At 30.1% G+C, this 15,993-nt stretch overlaps 2 protein-coding genes across 3 annotated transcripts in view; one reads left to right on the top strand and one right to left on the bottom strand.

Moving 5' to 3' along the window:
• Nucleotides 1-8,332, bottom strand: part of LOC139088356 (transcription factor hamlet-like) — a 56,318-nt gene extending 47,986 nt beyond the window's left edge. The window contains exon 1 of one of the 2 annotated variants that reach the window (XM_070637548.1): nucleotides 8,252-8,332. In XM_070637548.1, coding sequence (XP_070493649.1) covers nucleotides 8,252-8,288 — 37 coding nt within the window. In that variant the 5' untranslated portion in view covers nucleotides 8,289-8,332. Of the gene's footprint in view, nucleotides 1-748; nucleotides 774-8,251 lie in introns of those variants that run through there. The other variant, XM_070637551.1, reaches the window with a different exon arrangement.
• A 3,561-nt stretch (nucleotides 8,333-11,893) lies between these two features.
• On the top strand, nucleotides 11,894-15,489 carry LOC139088120 (solute carrier family 26 member 6-like). The gene is made up of 5 exons (XM_070637176.1): nucleotides 11,894-12,028; nucleotides 13,117-13,235; nucleotides 13,300-13,833; nucleotides 13,890-14,510; nucleotides 14,573-15,489. Exons 2-5 carry the CDS (start codon nucleotides 13,127-13,129, stop codon nucleotides 15,286-15,288), a joined length of 1,980 nt encoding a protein of 659 aa, XP_070493277.1. The 5' UTR covers nucleotides 11,894-12,028; nucleotides 13,117-13,126; the 3' UTR covers nucleotides 15,289-15,489.
• The last annotated feature ends 504 nt before the right edge of the window (nucleotides 15,490-15,993 follow it).

The following is a 15,993-nucleotide window of genomic DNA, read 5'->3' as shown; positions in this document are numbered from 1 at the left end:
ATCCGCTTGGTTTTTCAGCTAGCTGTGCTATATGTTACTTAGTGTTCTATTTTAGGTTAAATGCCTGAGCGACACAAATGAAGAAGGCTTAACATCCATTTGGCGTCCATATGACTGCCCTAAATAGGTGGCGTAGCCTTCTTAATTTGGGTCACTCGGGATGATATCTGGTTGAATACAAGTGAAGACACAAGAAGACCTTAAAAGTCGGGTAAGTAATATTGCGTTACAGCTACTAAATCAAAGAACCTAGTATTGTTTTAGAATTTTGAAATAGATTATTTCAAAAAAAAGTGATAAGCAATAAGGAACATAGATATATTTATAAAGGCCATATAAGCACTCAACACTAAAAATACTCTTTTATAATCAAACGGCAGTGACAATTTATCAGTTTTAGCAACCGAAAAGTGATAAGCGGGGAACTGACTTTATGGCACTCTTCAAACGAAAATTAATAATCAATCACAATTACTATGTGTAATCCTTCTGTGATAAAACACGAAAATATGAAATTTAATTTAATCTTTAAGTAAACAATTTGTCGAGTTGATTGCGAACACACACTCAAATCAAGCGAAAATTTTGTCTTTTATTCAATTGGGCTTATCTTGTCATATTTATTATCATTGATGTACATGAGCTCTTTCGTCAAATCAATAAATTTGTAACACTCGACATAGATTGTATTTAACTTTTGGTATTGATAAATGATAAGTCACAATTTTTTTTTATTGTAGGTACATACCATCAGCCATAAAAGTTTATGATACAACTCAATTTCGTGATGTTTTCAGTGGCAGTGTTTGATAAAAAAGAAAACAACTTTGCAGAATTGACATGTCCAATTAAATCCTTTCTTATCACCTCGTTCACAAGTCTTTCACTATCACCTTAATTTTTTTTTATCAAACATTAAATTTATTTTTATTTGTAATACTCAGTTAGATTCAATATTTTTATCACTTAAGTGGAGGTGGTTTAATTCTCATTTATCATTTTTGTCTTCATTCAATAATTTTGATAATGGGTTTTTTTTCTTTTACGGCTTCTTATCTTATTGGCATATTTATAATGACAAATGTGTCTTTTTCTGTCACATTAAAATCGTTAATTATGATTGCATGATTTGATAAAAAAAAAAATATTTTATTTCCACGAACATAACCTTTGTAATTAATAGACCCGCTCTAGGACAGCACTAGAATCTAACTGAGCATTTGAAGCTCCATATCTAACTAGATTAAAATGTATATATTATGTATATTCCAACAAACGCATCCGTTTGTGGTTCAATGATAACACAACTTTGAATTATAATTAAAATATATATAACTTAATATTAGCTGTATTCTTTTGCTCTCATTTATCACTTAGTGTCGGGAAAAAGCAGAACTGACGAGTCTCTGAGAATTGAGTATAATAAGCACAGCATCATGTTACATATAATAGAAACAGCGCAGATTTTTACTTTTAGAGGAAGTAAGTCTTTTAAATTCTGATTTTAAGGAACAGATGGTAACAAATGGCAACGCTCACGACAACAATGGACTAAAATACCTTATCGGCAAAAATACCAGTTTATTTTAAAGATAATATCATAAAGACAAACTGGCGACAGGAATAAAACTGTTTTGAATCAAAAATGTATTTATATCAGCAGCTATCACACAATTTGAGAAAAAATGGACATTTATGATTTGAACAGAATGTCGTGAGAAAATGTATGAATGAAAAATGAGAATGCTAGTTTTTTATCATTACAAAAATAGACTCGGAAGAGCTTATTCAACGCTTCATAACTGATTATTTTTATCACTCGGAAATGCTTCTTTTATTTTTAAATAAACAACATGATTCATTGGATATCTTTAAATAATACAATTATATCATATTAATTCTGTTTTAGAATAGTTCCATAGATGAATCAGAAAATATTTTTACAATGTGTCAATTGAACAATTTGGCTCATTTTTCATCAACTCATTCATCACACTTAATATCCTTGCATTACTTTATCCTCTATTCAATGTTTTCAACGTGTGCCGGATGCACATACAACATAATAAGATGAAAATGTTTACATGAAATGATTTTACGCAAATGAAGCTTGCCTTCCTGCCAAATAGATTTTTATCTTTCACATGCACCTGGTTGAATTGCAAAATACATATCTTATTCTAAGAAACATATTCATCGTAATGCAAATTATGATATATTTTGAGACATTTATTATTATTCAGTTTGTAATTTTTAGGGGTTGAATAATATAAAAAAGGGTCAATCTAATTATTCATATATGAGTCTATATCTAAGTGACAAAACAACTTTTGAATGGCATTAATTCTTGTTCTGCTTTAAATGCTTCATACATTTTATATGAGTTCATTAAAGTATATGTAGAGTTCACAGGGTGCTCGATGACTTTGCTAATGAAAAGAAAATTTTAACGAAGAGAAAATGCCAAAAATAAAAATCGCACATTACAAACATTCAAACGTTATCGATTAATTCGCATAGCAATAGGTAAGAACTTATGAATATGAGAAGAGGAATAAAGGAAAGAAATACTTTTTTACAATGGAGAGAAAATAGAAATAACTGATGAATGTTTTAGGTCAACAGTCATTTATGAGTGAAGATAAGAAACAATTATAATATTTTATTGGTTAGAGCAATAAGCATTCACTAGGCTTAAATGAGGAAGTTAATTTAAATAAAATATTCATGAAACACGCTAACTCCTGTCCTACGAACCATACGGATTCTCTCTTCTTACTACATACAACGTATTTTTGACGATAAAAAGACCAAAGTTATAGGAAAAAGAGGAAGAAAAGAGAGAAAAAAACAATTTTTGGTTATTATTTAATTAATTTACATATTTCAGCCTATAATACAAAAAGTCAATGTTTTTTTCCACAACCACCTTTCATGCGCTTGCGAGCTTATAGCGCCCACTTCAAAAATTATGATTGATAATGAGGGTAGATATCCAGATAACGGACTCCGAGAGTTTAACTTGATTCATTCAATTTATCATAATTTTTTGATCCTCGTGACTGCCTTTTAATTGGAGCAGTAAAAATAAGATTGCGGTGAACGACTGTAGGGGTGAATTTAGATTTTGAAAGATAAGTTCAATTTGACATTTGTTTCTCATACCCCTTCTATGCTCATTAATTGTTTTAACATCCCGAGCGGCACAAATGAGGCATGCTCTGCCACGGACTCCGTTACGGCTCTTTTATTAACGATAAATGGTAGAAGCCCCTGTTTGGTAGACATATGGAAACCACACGAAGCCGGCTTGCTCATTTGTGTCGCTCGGGACGAATATAACGTATGTATGTCTCACCTACATAAAAACATTAATGAGAATCAATTTTAAGTAGTTTGAAATATATCCATAAAAGTTCTTTTTTGACTTTTCATTAAATCATTATAGTCTGATAATTAAATAATGAAGTAATTGCGTTTCAAAATTATGTCTTAAACATTTTAATATATGCGTATATGTAAGTGCGCGTATTTGAGTGAATTTGCTGAAAATTAATCATAAAAAGCACGTGATGTTTTCGTAATTTTTATTTGAAAAGTGCGAACTATAAGAGCAATTACCAGACGTTGATGGAAAGGATATTAGACTTATTTTTCCTTCAAAATTCATTAAAACAATTTCAACATTAACGCCAGCTATTGATAACAATTAACGCCAATTTAAATTAATTTCTAGGGAAAATACTTGATTATATTATTTAAGATATAATTGGCATAGAAAATTTCTGTCTAGGACTTAAAGATTGTGTATTAATTATTTTTAAAATTCCCTATTACTGAATAAGTCATAATAAGTCTTGGTTATTGAAGGAAATACTTTTAAATGAAATTACTAATATCTGTATAGAGTTACAGGAGGAATGACAGTATATGTATGTCTTATGCATATGTACATGTGTCTGGCCTTTTCTCACATCTACATAAGAATTCCTATAGATATGACGTCAAAGGGAAGGAAAAGTTGATAAAACCTTGGTTCAGTTTTGTCCTTACTTTTCCGTGGCACACGTTTGACGTCCATTTTTTGGAAATGTCATGAACCGTATGCTGTGTCTGGTTTCGAGGTTTATCACAAAGGTGAGATTTGGCGTATAAATGTTTTACAACACTGGTCTAGCTCCTCGTAAATCATGGGTAGAAATATCGACAGCATCACAAAGAAACTTTCAAACAGATCATTTAAAAGAACATGCAGACACACGTCAAAATAATATTCATTTTCCAGTTATATCAACAATGCATTCAAATCTATCTTTATCTATCACTCAAAGAAGAAATAATCAAATCCTACATATTTATGCAAATTTTTGCAACATGTGATATCAAATATTTAAAGCCATGTTGCAGCCATTGCATGTATTCCTATACTTTTTAAAGAAAATCATATTCGATGTTTTGGATTATTTAACAAAAACTGTGAGTATGAAAAAATAAATATGCAGCAAAAACGTAAGTATATGTATGACAGCTCAATTTCCGATCATTTGAATTCAAAACTTTTTTTATTCCTTCTTTCAGAATTATTTTGCTATCTATTTGAAATATTCTTAAGACATGCGAATATGTTTAAAAATATTACATATATTTTTTTTAGAAACATTGTTAAGGAAATGCAATACAAAAAGTTTTATGGCTTATGTCTATCAAGAAAAAATTGCATAAAGTCTGCAACATAAATAGAAGGAATATGTCGGTGCATAATGGAATGGAACACCAACAATCTACATTTAAATATGATAAAAAGAGATACAAAAAATCGTGTGCTAAAAGCATCAATTGTCATAAATTAACAAAGCAATTTCTTTTTGTGCCATCTTGCACTAAAATGCTGACACATGGACAAAATATTATGACCCTCACATTTTATGTTTGCAATTTAATTCAATTTGTATTCCAACTCGTGACTTCATTTGAATTTATGTGATTTCTTTTTATAAAAAAAATATAAGAGAATGTAAAAAGAAATAAATGAAGCACCATTCGCTACCCAATTGCAAATTCTATAATAGTCAACGTATTTTTGGATTGTAGATAATTAAAATCATAATTTTTAAGTGAAACATTTTCAAGTAATTAAAATTTAAAAAAAAAGAAGTTTTTCAACAAACTTTTATGGACAATTTTAAACTAATAAAAAATTGACAATTTATTGATAACATCTGGAACACATTAGAAATGATTACAGTAAATGTTAATGCTCATTTTTCCTTTTTGGCTCCCTATCATTCATCGTAAAACACGAAGAAAAACGGAAAGAAAATGTTTTCTCATTTCATAAGACGGACATTTTATGTCTTATGGCCTCATTTAATGTCTATGAGTCACACTCATACATAAGAATCATAGTCGATTTTAAATTATACATATATGGCATATTATGCATGAACAGCTTTGTTTGATGCAATCATAAGATTATGCCTTAACTTTATGACTCTCCTCTACTGTAGTCACCATACTAAAAAAAGAAGCAAAAAAAAAACGCAAATGTTTATAAACTCGATATATACTATAATATAATGGAAGCACAACAAAGTGCAATTAAAAGGCACTTTATGTGCGCAATTTTTTTCCCATATTCCTTCATTTTTTTGAAATCATGGACTCTATAACATGCTTACAGTACATTCAATTATAGATGCAATAGCGAAGAATGTCAAGAAGCTAATGTTATGATAATCTACAGGGAAAACAAAATTAACCCAATCTTCAGTTGACCACCCTCATGCTTTCGTTCCATCTATTCATTTTTATTGGCTCGGCTCGATTCTCATTGTATAATGTCCCCTTAATTCATTGACATTCGCAAATATCGTTTATAATTTTATGTTGTAGATTATATCATCAATATATATATATACAGCCATTGTCCCTTTTTTCATATTCTCTGTGTGGCGAGCATTGATTGCTGGGGCTACAATAATATTGTATAGGCACACAGTATGCGGGCGAATAGCGGTCGCATGTCCTATGCCTTCCATGTCATGCAACGAATATTAACTTTTTCACTTGTCAGTTTTGTTATCTAAATTATGAAATCTCGATTCCTTTTCTTTACCATTTTTTTTATTCTATGTTATATTGTAATTTTTTGTCATTTTGCCTTTTTTCTTTATGGAATAATATTATAATAGTTATAGACTTCACCGTGGTATGGGAGAGTGAGAGAAAATAAGGATTATTTTTATGAGTCTATAGTAATGTCCAGAGCATTTTATTCAACGAACAGCAAAAAAGACAGTCAGTGTCCTAAAATCAAGCCATACGAATATCATTTGAAAGTATAATTGCGTGTCACTCAAAAAATCCATGAATCATATTTTTAGATTGCTAATTTATGCACGGTTGTGTTGATAACGCTTATTTAAGTTAAAACAATAAAAAAATAAGAAGGAACGACATTATGCATTTGATGTTGAAAAAAAAAATTAAGAGTCCACTTACACTGACTGATTATTTTTCTTGAAAAAAATAATTGAAGCTCATAGCAATAAAATTGAAAAAATAAATATCAAATCGATTATTGTATGAAGCGAGGCAATTAAAGCGTAACAAATAATGAAAGCTCAAAAAATATTTTCTCAGATATTTTATCGTATCACACAAAATGAACATTTACATGATTTAAGGCACATATATACACTGTCATGGATATGACTTTAAAACGAGAAAATCAATTAAATTTTTTAAAGCAAACTGTTCAAATGCATGAAGATTAAGGAAAAAAATAAAATTATTTATTGCAAATTGAGTTTTGCATCGATAGTATTTAATTAGATGCAGTGTGATAAAGAAAATTCATAACGAGCATGATGTAAATTTTGTAGAATTAGATACGAAAATGATTAAAATCAATTTCCTTGGAAAATTGAACTAGGAAAACGAAAATTAACCAATCTTACTAGCAAAATCACTCAATAATTTTTGCTACCTTTCAATGCAGTTACTTTGTTTTTCAGAAAAACTTAATGGATTTTGTGTTAGTAATTAAATTTTTCACGGCTGATAATTGGTAAACGAAAAAGGGCGAGTCACACTATTGCACTCATTAGACCTACAAGGGACATTCTCTTATTGACGTTAGTGCCTGCAGATTACAAACATTGCTGTAAGTTACGTTCTCTCTACAGATGATTCGAAAAGGACTTGCAAAAATTTATCTTGTTGAGTCTCGAATCCATAATCCTTGGGTCGAGCCAATTCCAATCCAATAATATTTAAATACAGAATTTTATTTGATTTTAGGGACATTATGAAAGTGATTATGGTACTCGGGCAATTTCTTCAAAAGAAAAACCTTTTTTCATTGATTTTGTGTATTACCGAGAGAAACCAGAGATCATACCCAAATATTCAAACTAAAACGTAACAAAGACTCTTTAAATTCAAAAACATTTTCCTTTGAATTTTTAAATGGGATGCAGTGAGGAGATGAGGTTAACGAGCTTAGAGAATATTTAAACTTAGTTTCAGAGTTAATACCCTAAAGTTGTAGACAATGTTACGTCAAAGATAGAGAAATCTAAAAGCACAGATATTACCTTAGCAAAGGCATTATAATGGCAAAGGTAAAATCTAGTCAAAAGCACCTTAGTATCAACTCTGCTTAATTGTATGCCAAAGAAAACCAAATTTTAAAATATAAACATTTACCACTTAATTACAAAAATTACTATACCATGCCCAAATTTCAATTCATTCATAAAATTATTCCATTAAATTTTTCTACACACATCATATTAATAGAAAATTTCTTATTTACAGCAAGGGTCCAAGAAGACAGACATAAAATAAAATTTATATGCGACACCGATTATGATATACAAAAGATAATTTGAATAGAATAACATCTCTTTGACAAACCAGATGATGATTTTGCTTCACATTCACTCAAAAATAATGCAAGAATAAGATTATGAAATCGTCTTTTGTAACTGGCATTCTTAAAAAAATGTTGTCTGTTTTTATATGCCATAATTCATTATCTTGCTATAGATTCTTTCTCAATTTCAATCGAGTTTAAGTACATTTTTGCTTTTCTCATCACACATATACTCATCATCATTGAATAAAATTTTAAACCGACATGCAGCAACAAAAAAATCATTTGTAAGACGATCTTTTGTTTTAGAATAATAATTATATAAATAAACAGATAGGATATGACAACGATCATCATGCTTCTTCTACTTACCTTGAGCAAACTTCCTTGCTTTTGATTTCGATCGCATTATACGAATTTATAAGATAATATAATGAATATCTTCTCCTTTTTATGCAAGACTTCCTTATTGTTTAATCTTTTTTTTTCTTTCCTTTTTTTATTTAATTAAATTAAACTTCCTTTGCATATTTATCACTATAAATTTTTTTTATAATCCAGTAACTAAACTATAATAAACTGTCATTCACAATCCATGTAAATAGCCTCAAATCTGATCATCGACTGACACTAAAGGCACAATACGAATATACAAATTCACTTTGTTCGCCCTTTCAAGTGTATGACAAATTTTTTTTTTCTGTTTAGACTTGCCCTGGTGTTTTCTTAAAACGCGAAGCGACAACAGAAAAAAAAACGCGCGCGATACAAAGGCAAACACATCTTTCTGTTTATGTATAAAAGTTGAAACTATAAAATAACTAAAAGTGAGTAACAAAAAGAAAAAAAAAAAGACTTTGAGTAGATCGATAAGTAATGTACATTCATGTCTCTAACAACAACAACGCTCTGCATAATCCCCAGCAAGTAATATCCTTTAAAGTAGCCACCAAGTAGCTTTGATTCAATTGATTCTATACACACACAGTCACAACATATCGTTCATAAAAAAGAATTATAAAAGATTTTTTGAATGTTTGTGTTAATGAGCATTATTAAGTTGAGCTTTATGGAAACAGAGTACTCAAATCAACATTAAATCATACACGATACTACTTCGATAAATCTATTGCGAAAAAAAAGACTTAATAAGTATGCTACCACGGGCACTTCACAAATCCCTCTTTAATAATATAAAATAGTTCTCATTCAGGCGAAAACGGAGGAGAAGTTTGAGCATGAAAGTGAAAAACTATGAGAGGCAAGTAGAAAAACTGTGATTAAGCACATTTTACGTATGGACTGATATGGAATTTTATTAATAGAATTTTTGCATTAATTTACGTAAATTTGGAATGATTGGGAATTTTTTTAAAATTTTTAAGAATTTGATAATGAAGATTAAGACTATTGCTAAGTCCTACGTTCTAGATAAGTAACATAATGCTGGTAACTGGATCAGATAAAGGTTTTTCTAAATTTTTAAAATTGTACATACTTTTTAATTCAGTTCATAATTTATGCAACTATGCTAATTTGTTCAAACCGCTGTATGAATATTGAAATGCTTATTAATCAATATGTAGAATACAGAATAAAATTTTTTAAATCAAGGGTTTTAATAAATTTAGGCTCATTTATTTAAATTGTACTCCTTTTTTCAGAACTCTTTAGAATTTTTAGAATATGAATTATGGAACAAAATAATAAATTTCATCCGCAACGGAGTGTCCTTTATAGCTCCTTTATCAACATAAAATATAAAGTTCCTCCATCAGGCATCCATATAGCTCCCAATAAGAAACAACTTTCATTTGATGATAATATAAGAATTTTGACGGAGCCTTAAAGGCTTCATAGCAGAGCCTTTTTCATCTATGTCACTCGGATTGTTGCCTACTAACTTATGATTTTAAGTTTCATAAAACATTAAGCGAATGAAAAAATTGTCCATTATCCAAACAATTTTAAAAACGAATAATCCTTTAAGGACAGTCATATAACAGCACTCTCATTTTGCTACCAAATATGCTAAATGTACGCATGTTAGTGTAAAAAATAATGCTTGATAGTTTGTTCCAAAAAGAAAGTGGTTTATGCTAATGTCAAAAACTGTTCATTGACTAGTTCCATAAATCTTTTGTTATATTTCTATCTATAACTTTTGTTGATTTCTTGTTGATAATTTTCAGTTTTTAAAATTGTCGATTCCATTTTTCTTTTATCATGATGACTTGAATGTCAGCTCTTGATTTGACTCTTTAAGGATTTTTCTATGAAATGTCAGTGTAACAATTAAAATACGTATAATTTCAATTTAGTTCCAAAATTTGGATTCCTATCTTAATTCTCAAATAAACTGAATTCTAAGCTCAAAATTCTGAATTTCTATAACATTCTAAAAATGTCAAGAAAGCGGGTCTTAATACTAGTATCATTAATGTATATCATAGGCAAATGCGATTCATGTTTTATTGCATTTACTTTACTATCGCACTTTTCTATGTAAATGACACATTTCTTCAATTCCAACAAATACTCTAGTAGAGCTCATGGTTTCAAGAACTCATAAAACTTGTCGTCACTGAAAGAGACTTTTTTGCTATGCGATATGGATATTATGAAACATGGTTTTTAACGAAACTGTTACATTGAATTGCAAGTGAGGATTATAATCATGTTCCTTAATCTATTACTTAGTTAATACCGTCGGATAATACAGATTTTATTGTAATTTTACTCAGAAAAGAGAATGATTTAGGAAAGATTTCGGCATAGGTCGTAAACTTGTTGTAGACATCGTCAAAATGGAATTATGAATAACTAAAATTCTTAAGAAATTTTGATTAAATTTGGATTATTTTTAAAATATTCAGAGAGCATCCTTAATTTAAAGTTACGTGATAAGGCTTCATTATCATTATCAAGAGTAAGCAAAATTTTGTAAGCATTCTGACCCACTTCTAATACCTATTGTATGAATTTTTAAATTTACATTTTCTGCTTGAATATTTAAATGCAATCAGACTGAGTTGAACAAAAGAACTTGAATAATTTAGCAAAAAAAAGGCAAATTCAACCTTTTCATATGAAAGTGTTCGTTCATACTTAAAGCCAGGATCTCAATGGAGAAAAGAGCAGTCATATCTTATCAATTTTGTTTAAAGTGATGTGGAGTGGAAAAATAAAACATTATCTATTGTACCTGCGCATGCTCAAATCATATCTTTATTATTAAAACCGCCCACTTTATGAATGTAGTGATACACACAGATACAGATGAGTGGGGGAGCTCAGTTGTAATGAATTTTTCTTTCTTTTACTTCTTTTCAGGGGAACAATTCTGTTTTAGATATTTATATTTTTTTTTTTTTGCTTTCCATTTTCACACATTAACCACAGAAGCAAGGGAATCAAATCATAGATTGTTTACAAATGACATAAAATATGATATAATATTTTACATGTTCTTATATCCATTACAGTAAAGCTTCTTTATTGAAATGAAGCTATAAATAAATTGCTATGCTATTTGCAGATTGTCGCAGCATACTTAGGGTGTTTTTTGAATTATTTGCAAACATTTTCATTCAAATGTAAATTTCTGAAAATTTCTAAATTTCAATATTTAAAGAATGTAAGATAAGATAAGACAAGATTAGATTAAATTTAAGTCCAACAATATCATATAGATTTACAGTCACTAGCGACATCTACTAGACATTTTCTGACACAATTTCTTCGATATTTCGAACAAATCAGAATCCAATAAGAAAACCTATTATTTATAAATATTGGAACTTTAAAAATCGATATTTACACAGCAAAGCTTTACAGTTCTTATTGACTAATTAGCTTAAAGGACAATTTAAAGTCTAAGGTTGAATGTTGGCAGTGAATTTATTGAAGATTCATTCAGAAATCTTTCAAAATCGTTGCGAAATGTAAACGAAATTTCAGATTTTAAAGCAACATTCTAAATCAGCTGATTCTAAGTCATTATCATAATAATAATATTTAGCAATGTGATAAAGATAGTAAAATTTACGTAATTTAAATTGTATTTATTAATTAAAATATATTGCATTTATTACAAATGAGTTCTTAACATTGTGCTTAGTGCTTTTAAACATTTGGTAATAAAATTAAGTAAGTATTTGATCTTGATCATGAATTTTAGTCAAATCATCTGAGATATGCAACATTCTACACATACAAACTGTGAAAATCAAGGTCATTTGTCAGTGATTAAGCAACACAGTTATTTTATCTTTAAAAGAGTTTTTCGGTGCTTTTATAGATTATCGTGGGAATTCCTAACATTTCTATTTGTGTTTGTGTTTATTTACAATTAAAAATAATATTTGCCAGCTTTTATTTGATCATTAGCTGTTTAACTTCTATTCGAGGGTATGTAAATTTTATTGAAATCAGTGGCAATAGTTATGAAATACAAAATTTCTTGTTTTTATCAAAATGCCGGGATACAAGATTTAGTGAAATTTAAGAGAAATTAAACATAATAATTTTATGATATGCAGGCCTAGTTGGCACGCACTCAAATGTCGATCACATGGAAAGCATAGTAGCGACCACTAGTTGATTTGAAAAATTTATTTATATCCTCGTCACAGTGCGGTCATGGTATGTTTGTGTGTTGCCGTTAAAACGGCGAGATAGCGATGTCCTAGCGAACATGTTGTGTAGTTCGGGGTAGAGCTCGAAATCGATTTGAATTTTGTATCAAAAAGTCGACTCGACCCATATAAAATTTAAATGGACTTCAAACTTTAGTTCGTGATAAGTGATCTATGTGTCAGTGATTTGCTAATCATTTGAATAAGTGTGTATCCAGTCTTTAAATGTGACCAAAAAAACTTTTATTTTGGTCTTTAAATTATCTAATTTGTATTACTTAAAATTTATTCTTAAAACAATATTCAAACGTTTTTTTTATTATTGTATGCATACATAAGTTATATCAATACATTGAAGTGCGATTCCGCTATCTTTGTTATCATGTATTCTTTTGTAATTCTTTACTTATATGATAATGGAATTTTTATAAATTGAAACATGTAAAGTTCTGCAGACATAATTCGGTAAAAGAACTAAATTGACGCTTTCACAAAAATAATTCAAGCTTGTGCTACAAAAAATATTCCTGGATTATTTTATCGCCTATATCCTGTTTTGGAATTTTTAGCATCAGTTTAAAAACTATAAAATTCTTACAGATTGGCAATTATGGTCGACGATAAAACGCCAATTTCAATCCCATATGTTGTGACCAGAAATGTGGTTAAACAAGAGGATCTTGCAAATTCTGCAGGCTATGATAGAAACAAATCATTGGGTAAGAATGACCATTGGACCTATCATTCTATAAAAATAACATCCTTACTTATTCCTTGAATTAGTTCAAAATATCAAATCATCTGTCGGAACATTCAGCTTAAAGAAAACCATTATTGATACGTGCCCTGTAATTGGATGGCTTCCCAAATATGAATTTCGAAAGAACATAGCAGGAGATATTGTCGCTGGTTTCACTGTGGCAATTATGCATATTCCACAAGGAATGGCCTATGGACTGCTTGCTGGTTTAGATCCAGTTGTTGGGCTATACATGGCATTCTTTCCGGCTCTCGTCTATTTCTTCTTTGGCACATCTCGACACATAAGTGTTGGAACTTTTGCAGTTGCATCAATTATGACTTCGAAGATTGTAGCCACATATTCTGATCCTGACTATGGTAATAATGATTCTCAGTTGAACTCAACACTAGGTTTTGATGATGAAACAATACCAAAAAGCTATAGCAATTACCAAGTAGCAACTGCAGTAACAATGGTCTGTGGAATATTTCAAATCATCATGAGCTTTCTCAAACTAGGAGTTTTGGCATCATTACTTTCGCAATCTCTGGTTAGTGGATTTACAACTGCTGCAGGTAAATCTTTTAAGTGATGAATAACACATGATTCCTTATTTCAATTTAATTCACAGCATTTCACGTTATTGTTGCTCAATCCAAAGATCTGTTTGGTATTCAAGTTCCAAGACATAAAGGAGCTTTTAAAATTATTTACACAGTACGTGATGTGATCATGGATCTCCCAAACTCAAATCCCTACACTTTATGTATATCAGCTGCATGTGTATCGTTTATGATTCTCATGAATGAAGTTGTTCGACCACTAGCGGCAAAGAAGTGTAATTTTCCACTTCCGTCTGAGTTAATGGCGGTTATTGGATTTACAATTATTTCATATGCATTGAATCTCGGAGAAGTAGGTAAAGTAATTCAAGTTGGAAAAATACCTACAGGATTGCCGGTTCCAAAGATGCCACCACTTGAGCTTTTACAGACAGTTGCTGTTGACTCAATTGCTGTTTGTATTGTTAGCTATTCAATAATGATCAGTATGGCACTTATATTTGCTAAAAAGGATAGTTATGAAGTTCGTGCTAATCAGGAGTTATTGGCAACAGGATTTGCTAATATTGCTGGATCGTTCTTTTCATGCATTCCATTGTCATGCTCATTATCACGCTCAATCATACAGCATAAGACTGGTGGAAAAACTCAGGTTGCATCTGTAGTGTCTGCAATGTTGATCTTGATATGTAAGTTGTCTTCACGTATTTCCTTTAATTCTTAATATTCAATTGTCTGTACTCATTCACAGTAATATTATGGATCGGACCTTTGTTCGAAACTTTACCTCGAGCAACACTTGCTGGTATTATTATCGTAGCACTGAAAGGCATGATTTTACAAATCTATGATCTTAAGACTTTTTGGAATGAAAGTGCACTGGATGCAGCTGTATGGATTTCAACATTTCTAACTGTTGTCATTATAGACATCGATATTGGACTGTTGGTTGGAATTATAGTGTCATTTTTTGCTTTATACAAGAAAGGTTATAAAAGTTATTCATGCATGCTTGGACAAGTGCCAAATACTGATATCTACGTTGACATTCAAACAAATGTAAATATTTCTGAGTTGCCTAACATTAAAATTTTCCGTTACCATGGATCTGTGAATTTTGCAACACGAAATAGTTTCAAACAAGATCTTTATGATAAAATTGGAGTTAACACACGAACAATTAGAAGAGCATCAATATGCAAAGCCCCAGAAGAAATAGTGAGACTCAATAATGATATCAGGAAGTTAATCATCGATTTAAGTGCAATTGCTCACATAGACATGAGTGGATATAGAACACTTTTAGAAATTCAAAATGAAATGAAGCTGTTAAGTGTCTCACTATATTTAGCTAATCCAAGTAGCTGTGTATATGATTTACTTACAAAAGCTGTTAAATTGAAGGAAGAGCCTTTTGAGTGCTTTCCAACAATTCATGATGCTGTTCTTTTCTCGAGTGGATTATAAGGAATTTCGAATGTGTCATATCATAATTGACCGTACTTATTGGTGTACTTATTTATAAGTTTAAGTAAAATTGAATCTTACACACATTAGAAGGACTTAAAAGGATTTTAAACACGAATATCATCACATTTAATATGGAAGGAATTGTTTTGTAAAAATTAGGTAGACATCAATTTGTTAATAAAAGAATTTTTCCTAAAATCTGCATTTTTTCTTCTTCTGAACTTTTCATCTGGTTACTTTTCAGTCTTGATATTTTAAGGAAGTTCAATTTTTTCTAGCAATACAGATTGGCTTGTGCACTCAATTTATGACTAGGACTACATTGTATGGCTATTACTCTGGGTCGTTGAGTTATGTAAAGTTTAGAGAATGAGGTGCTTCCCAGGCATGGACATGATTATTTCTTTTATAGCATACTTAGAGCCAAGTACCAGCTAATTGTACAATATAAGTAAACTGCAACCTCACTGTCGTGATGGCAACCTTTTTGATATGTGCCGATCGTGATACATTTGGAAAATTCCATTGTTCCCAATTTTCTTCTTAATAAGCATCATAAAAACATTGTTGTCCTATTGATCAAAAGAACTTGCGAATATATTATTAGTTTTCGCAATGGGATTTTTATGTTGTTTGATATCTTGCCTCAATTTTACAACTAATATATCAATCAAACAATCACTTGCTGTCACAATTTCCACG

The sequence above is a fragment of the Chironomus tepperi genome, unplaced genomic scaffold (genome assembly GCF_022539635.2).
Source record: "Chironomus tepperi strain 1889 unplaced genomic scaffold, CSIRO-AGI_Ctep_v1 contig_161, whole genome shotgun sequence".
NCBI lineage: Eukaryota > Metazoa > Arthropoda > Insecta > Diptera > Chironomidae > Chironomus > Chironomus tepperi.
The sequence above is the reverse complement of the archived record's forward strand: the minus strand, read 5'-3'. Positions and strand labels throughout refer to the sequence as shown.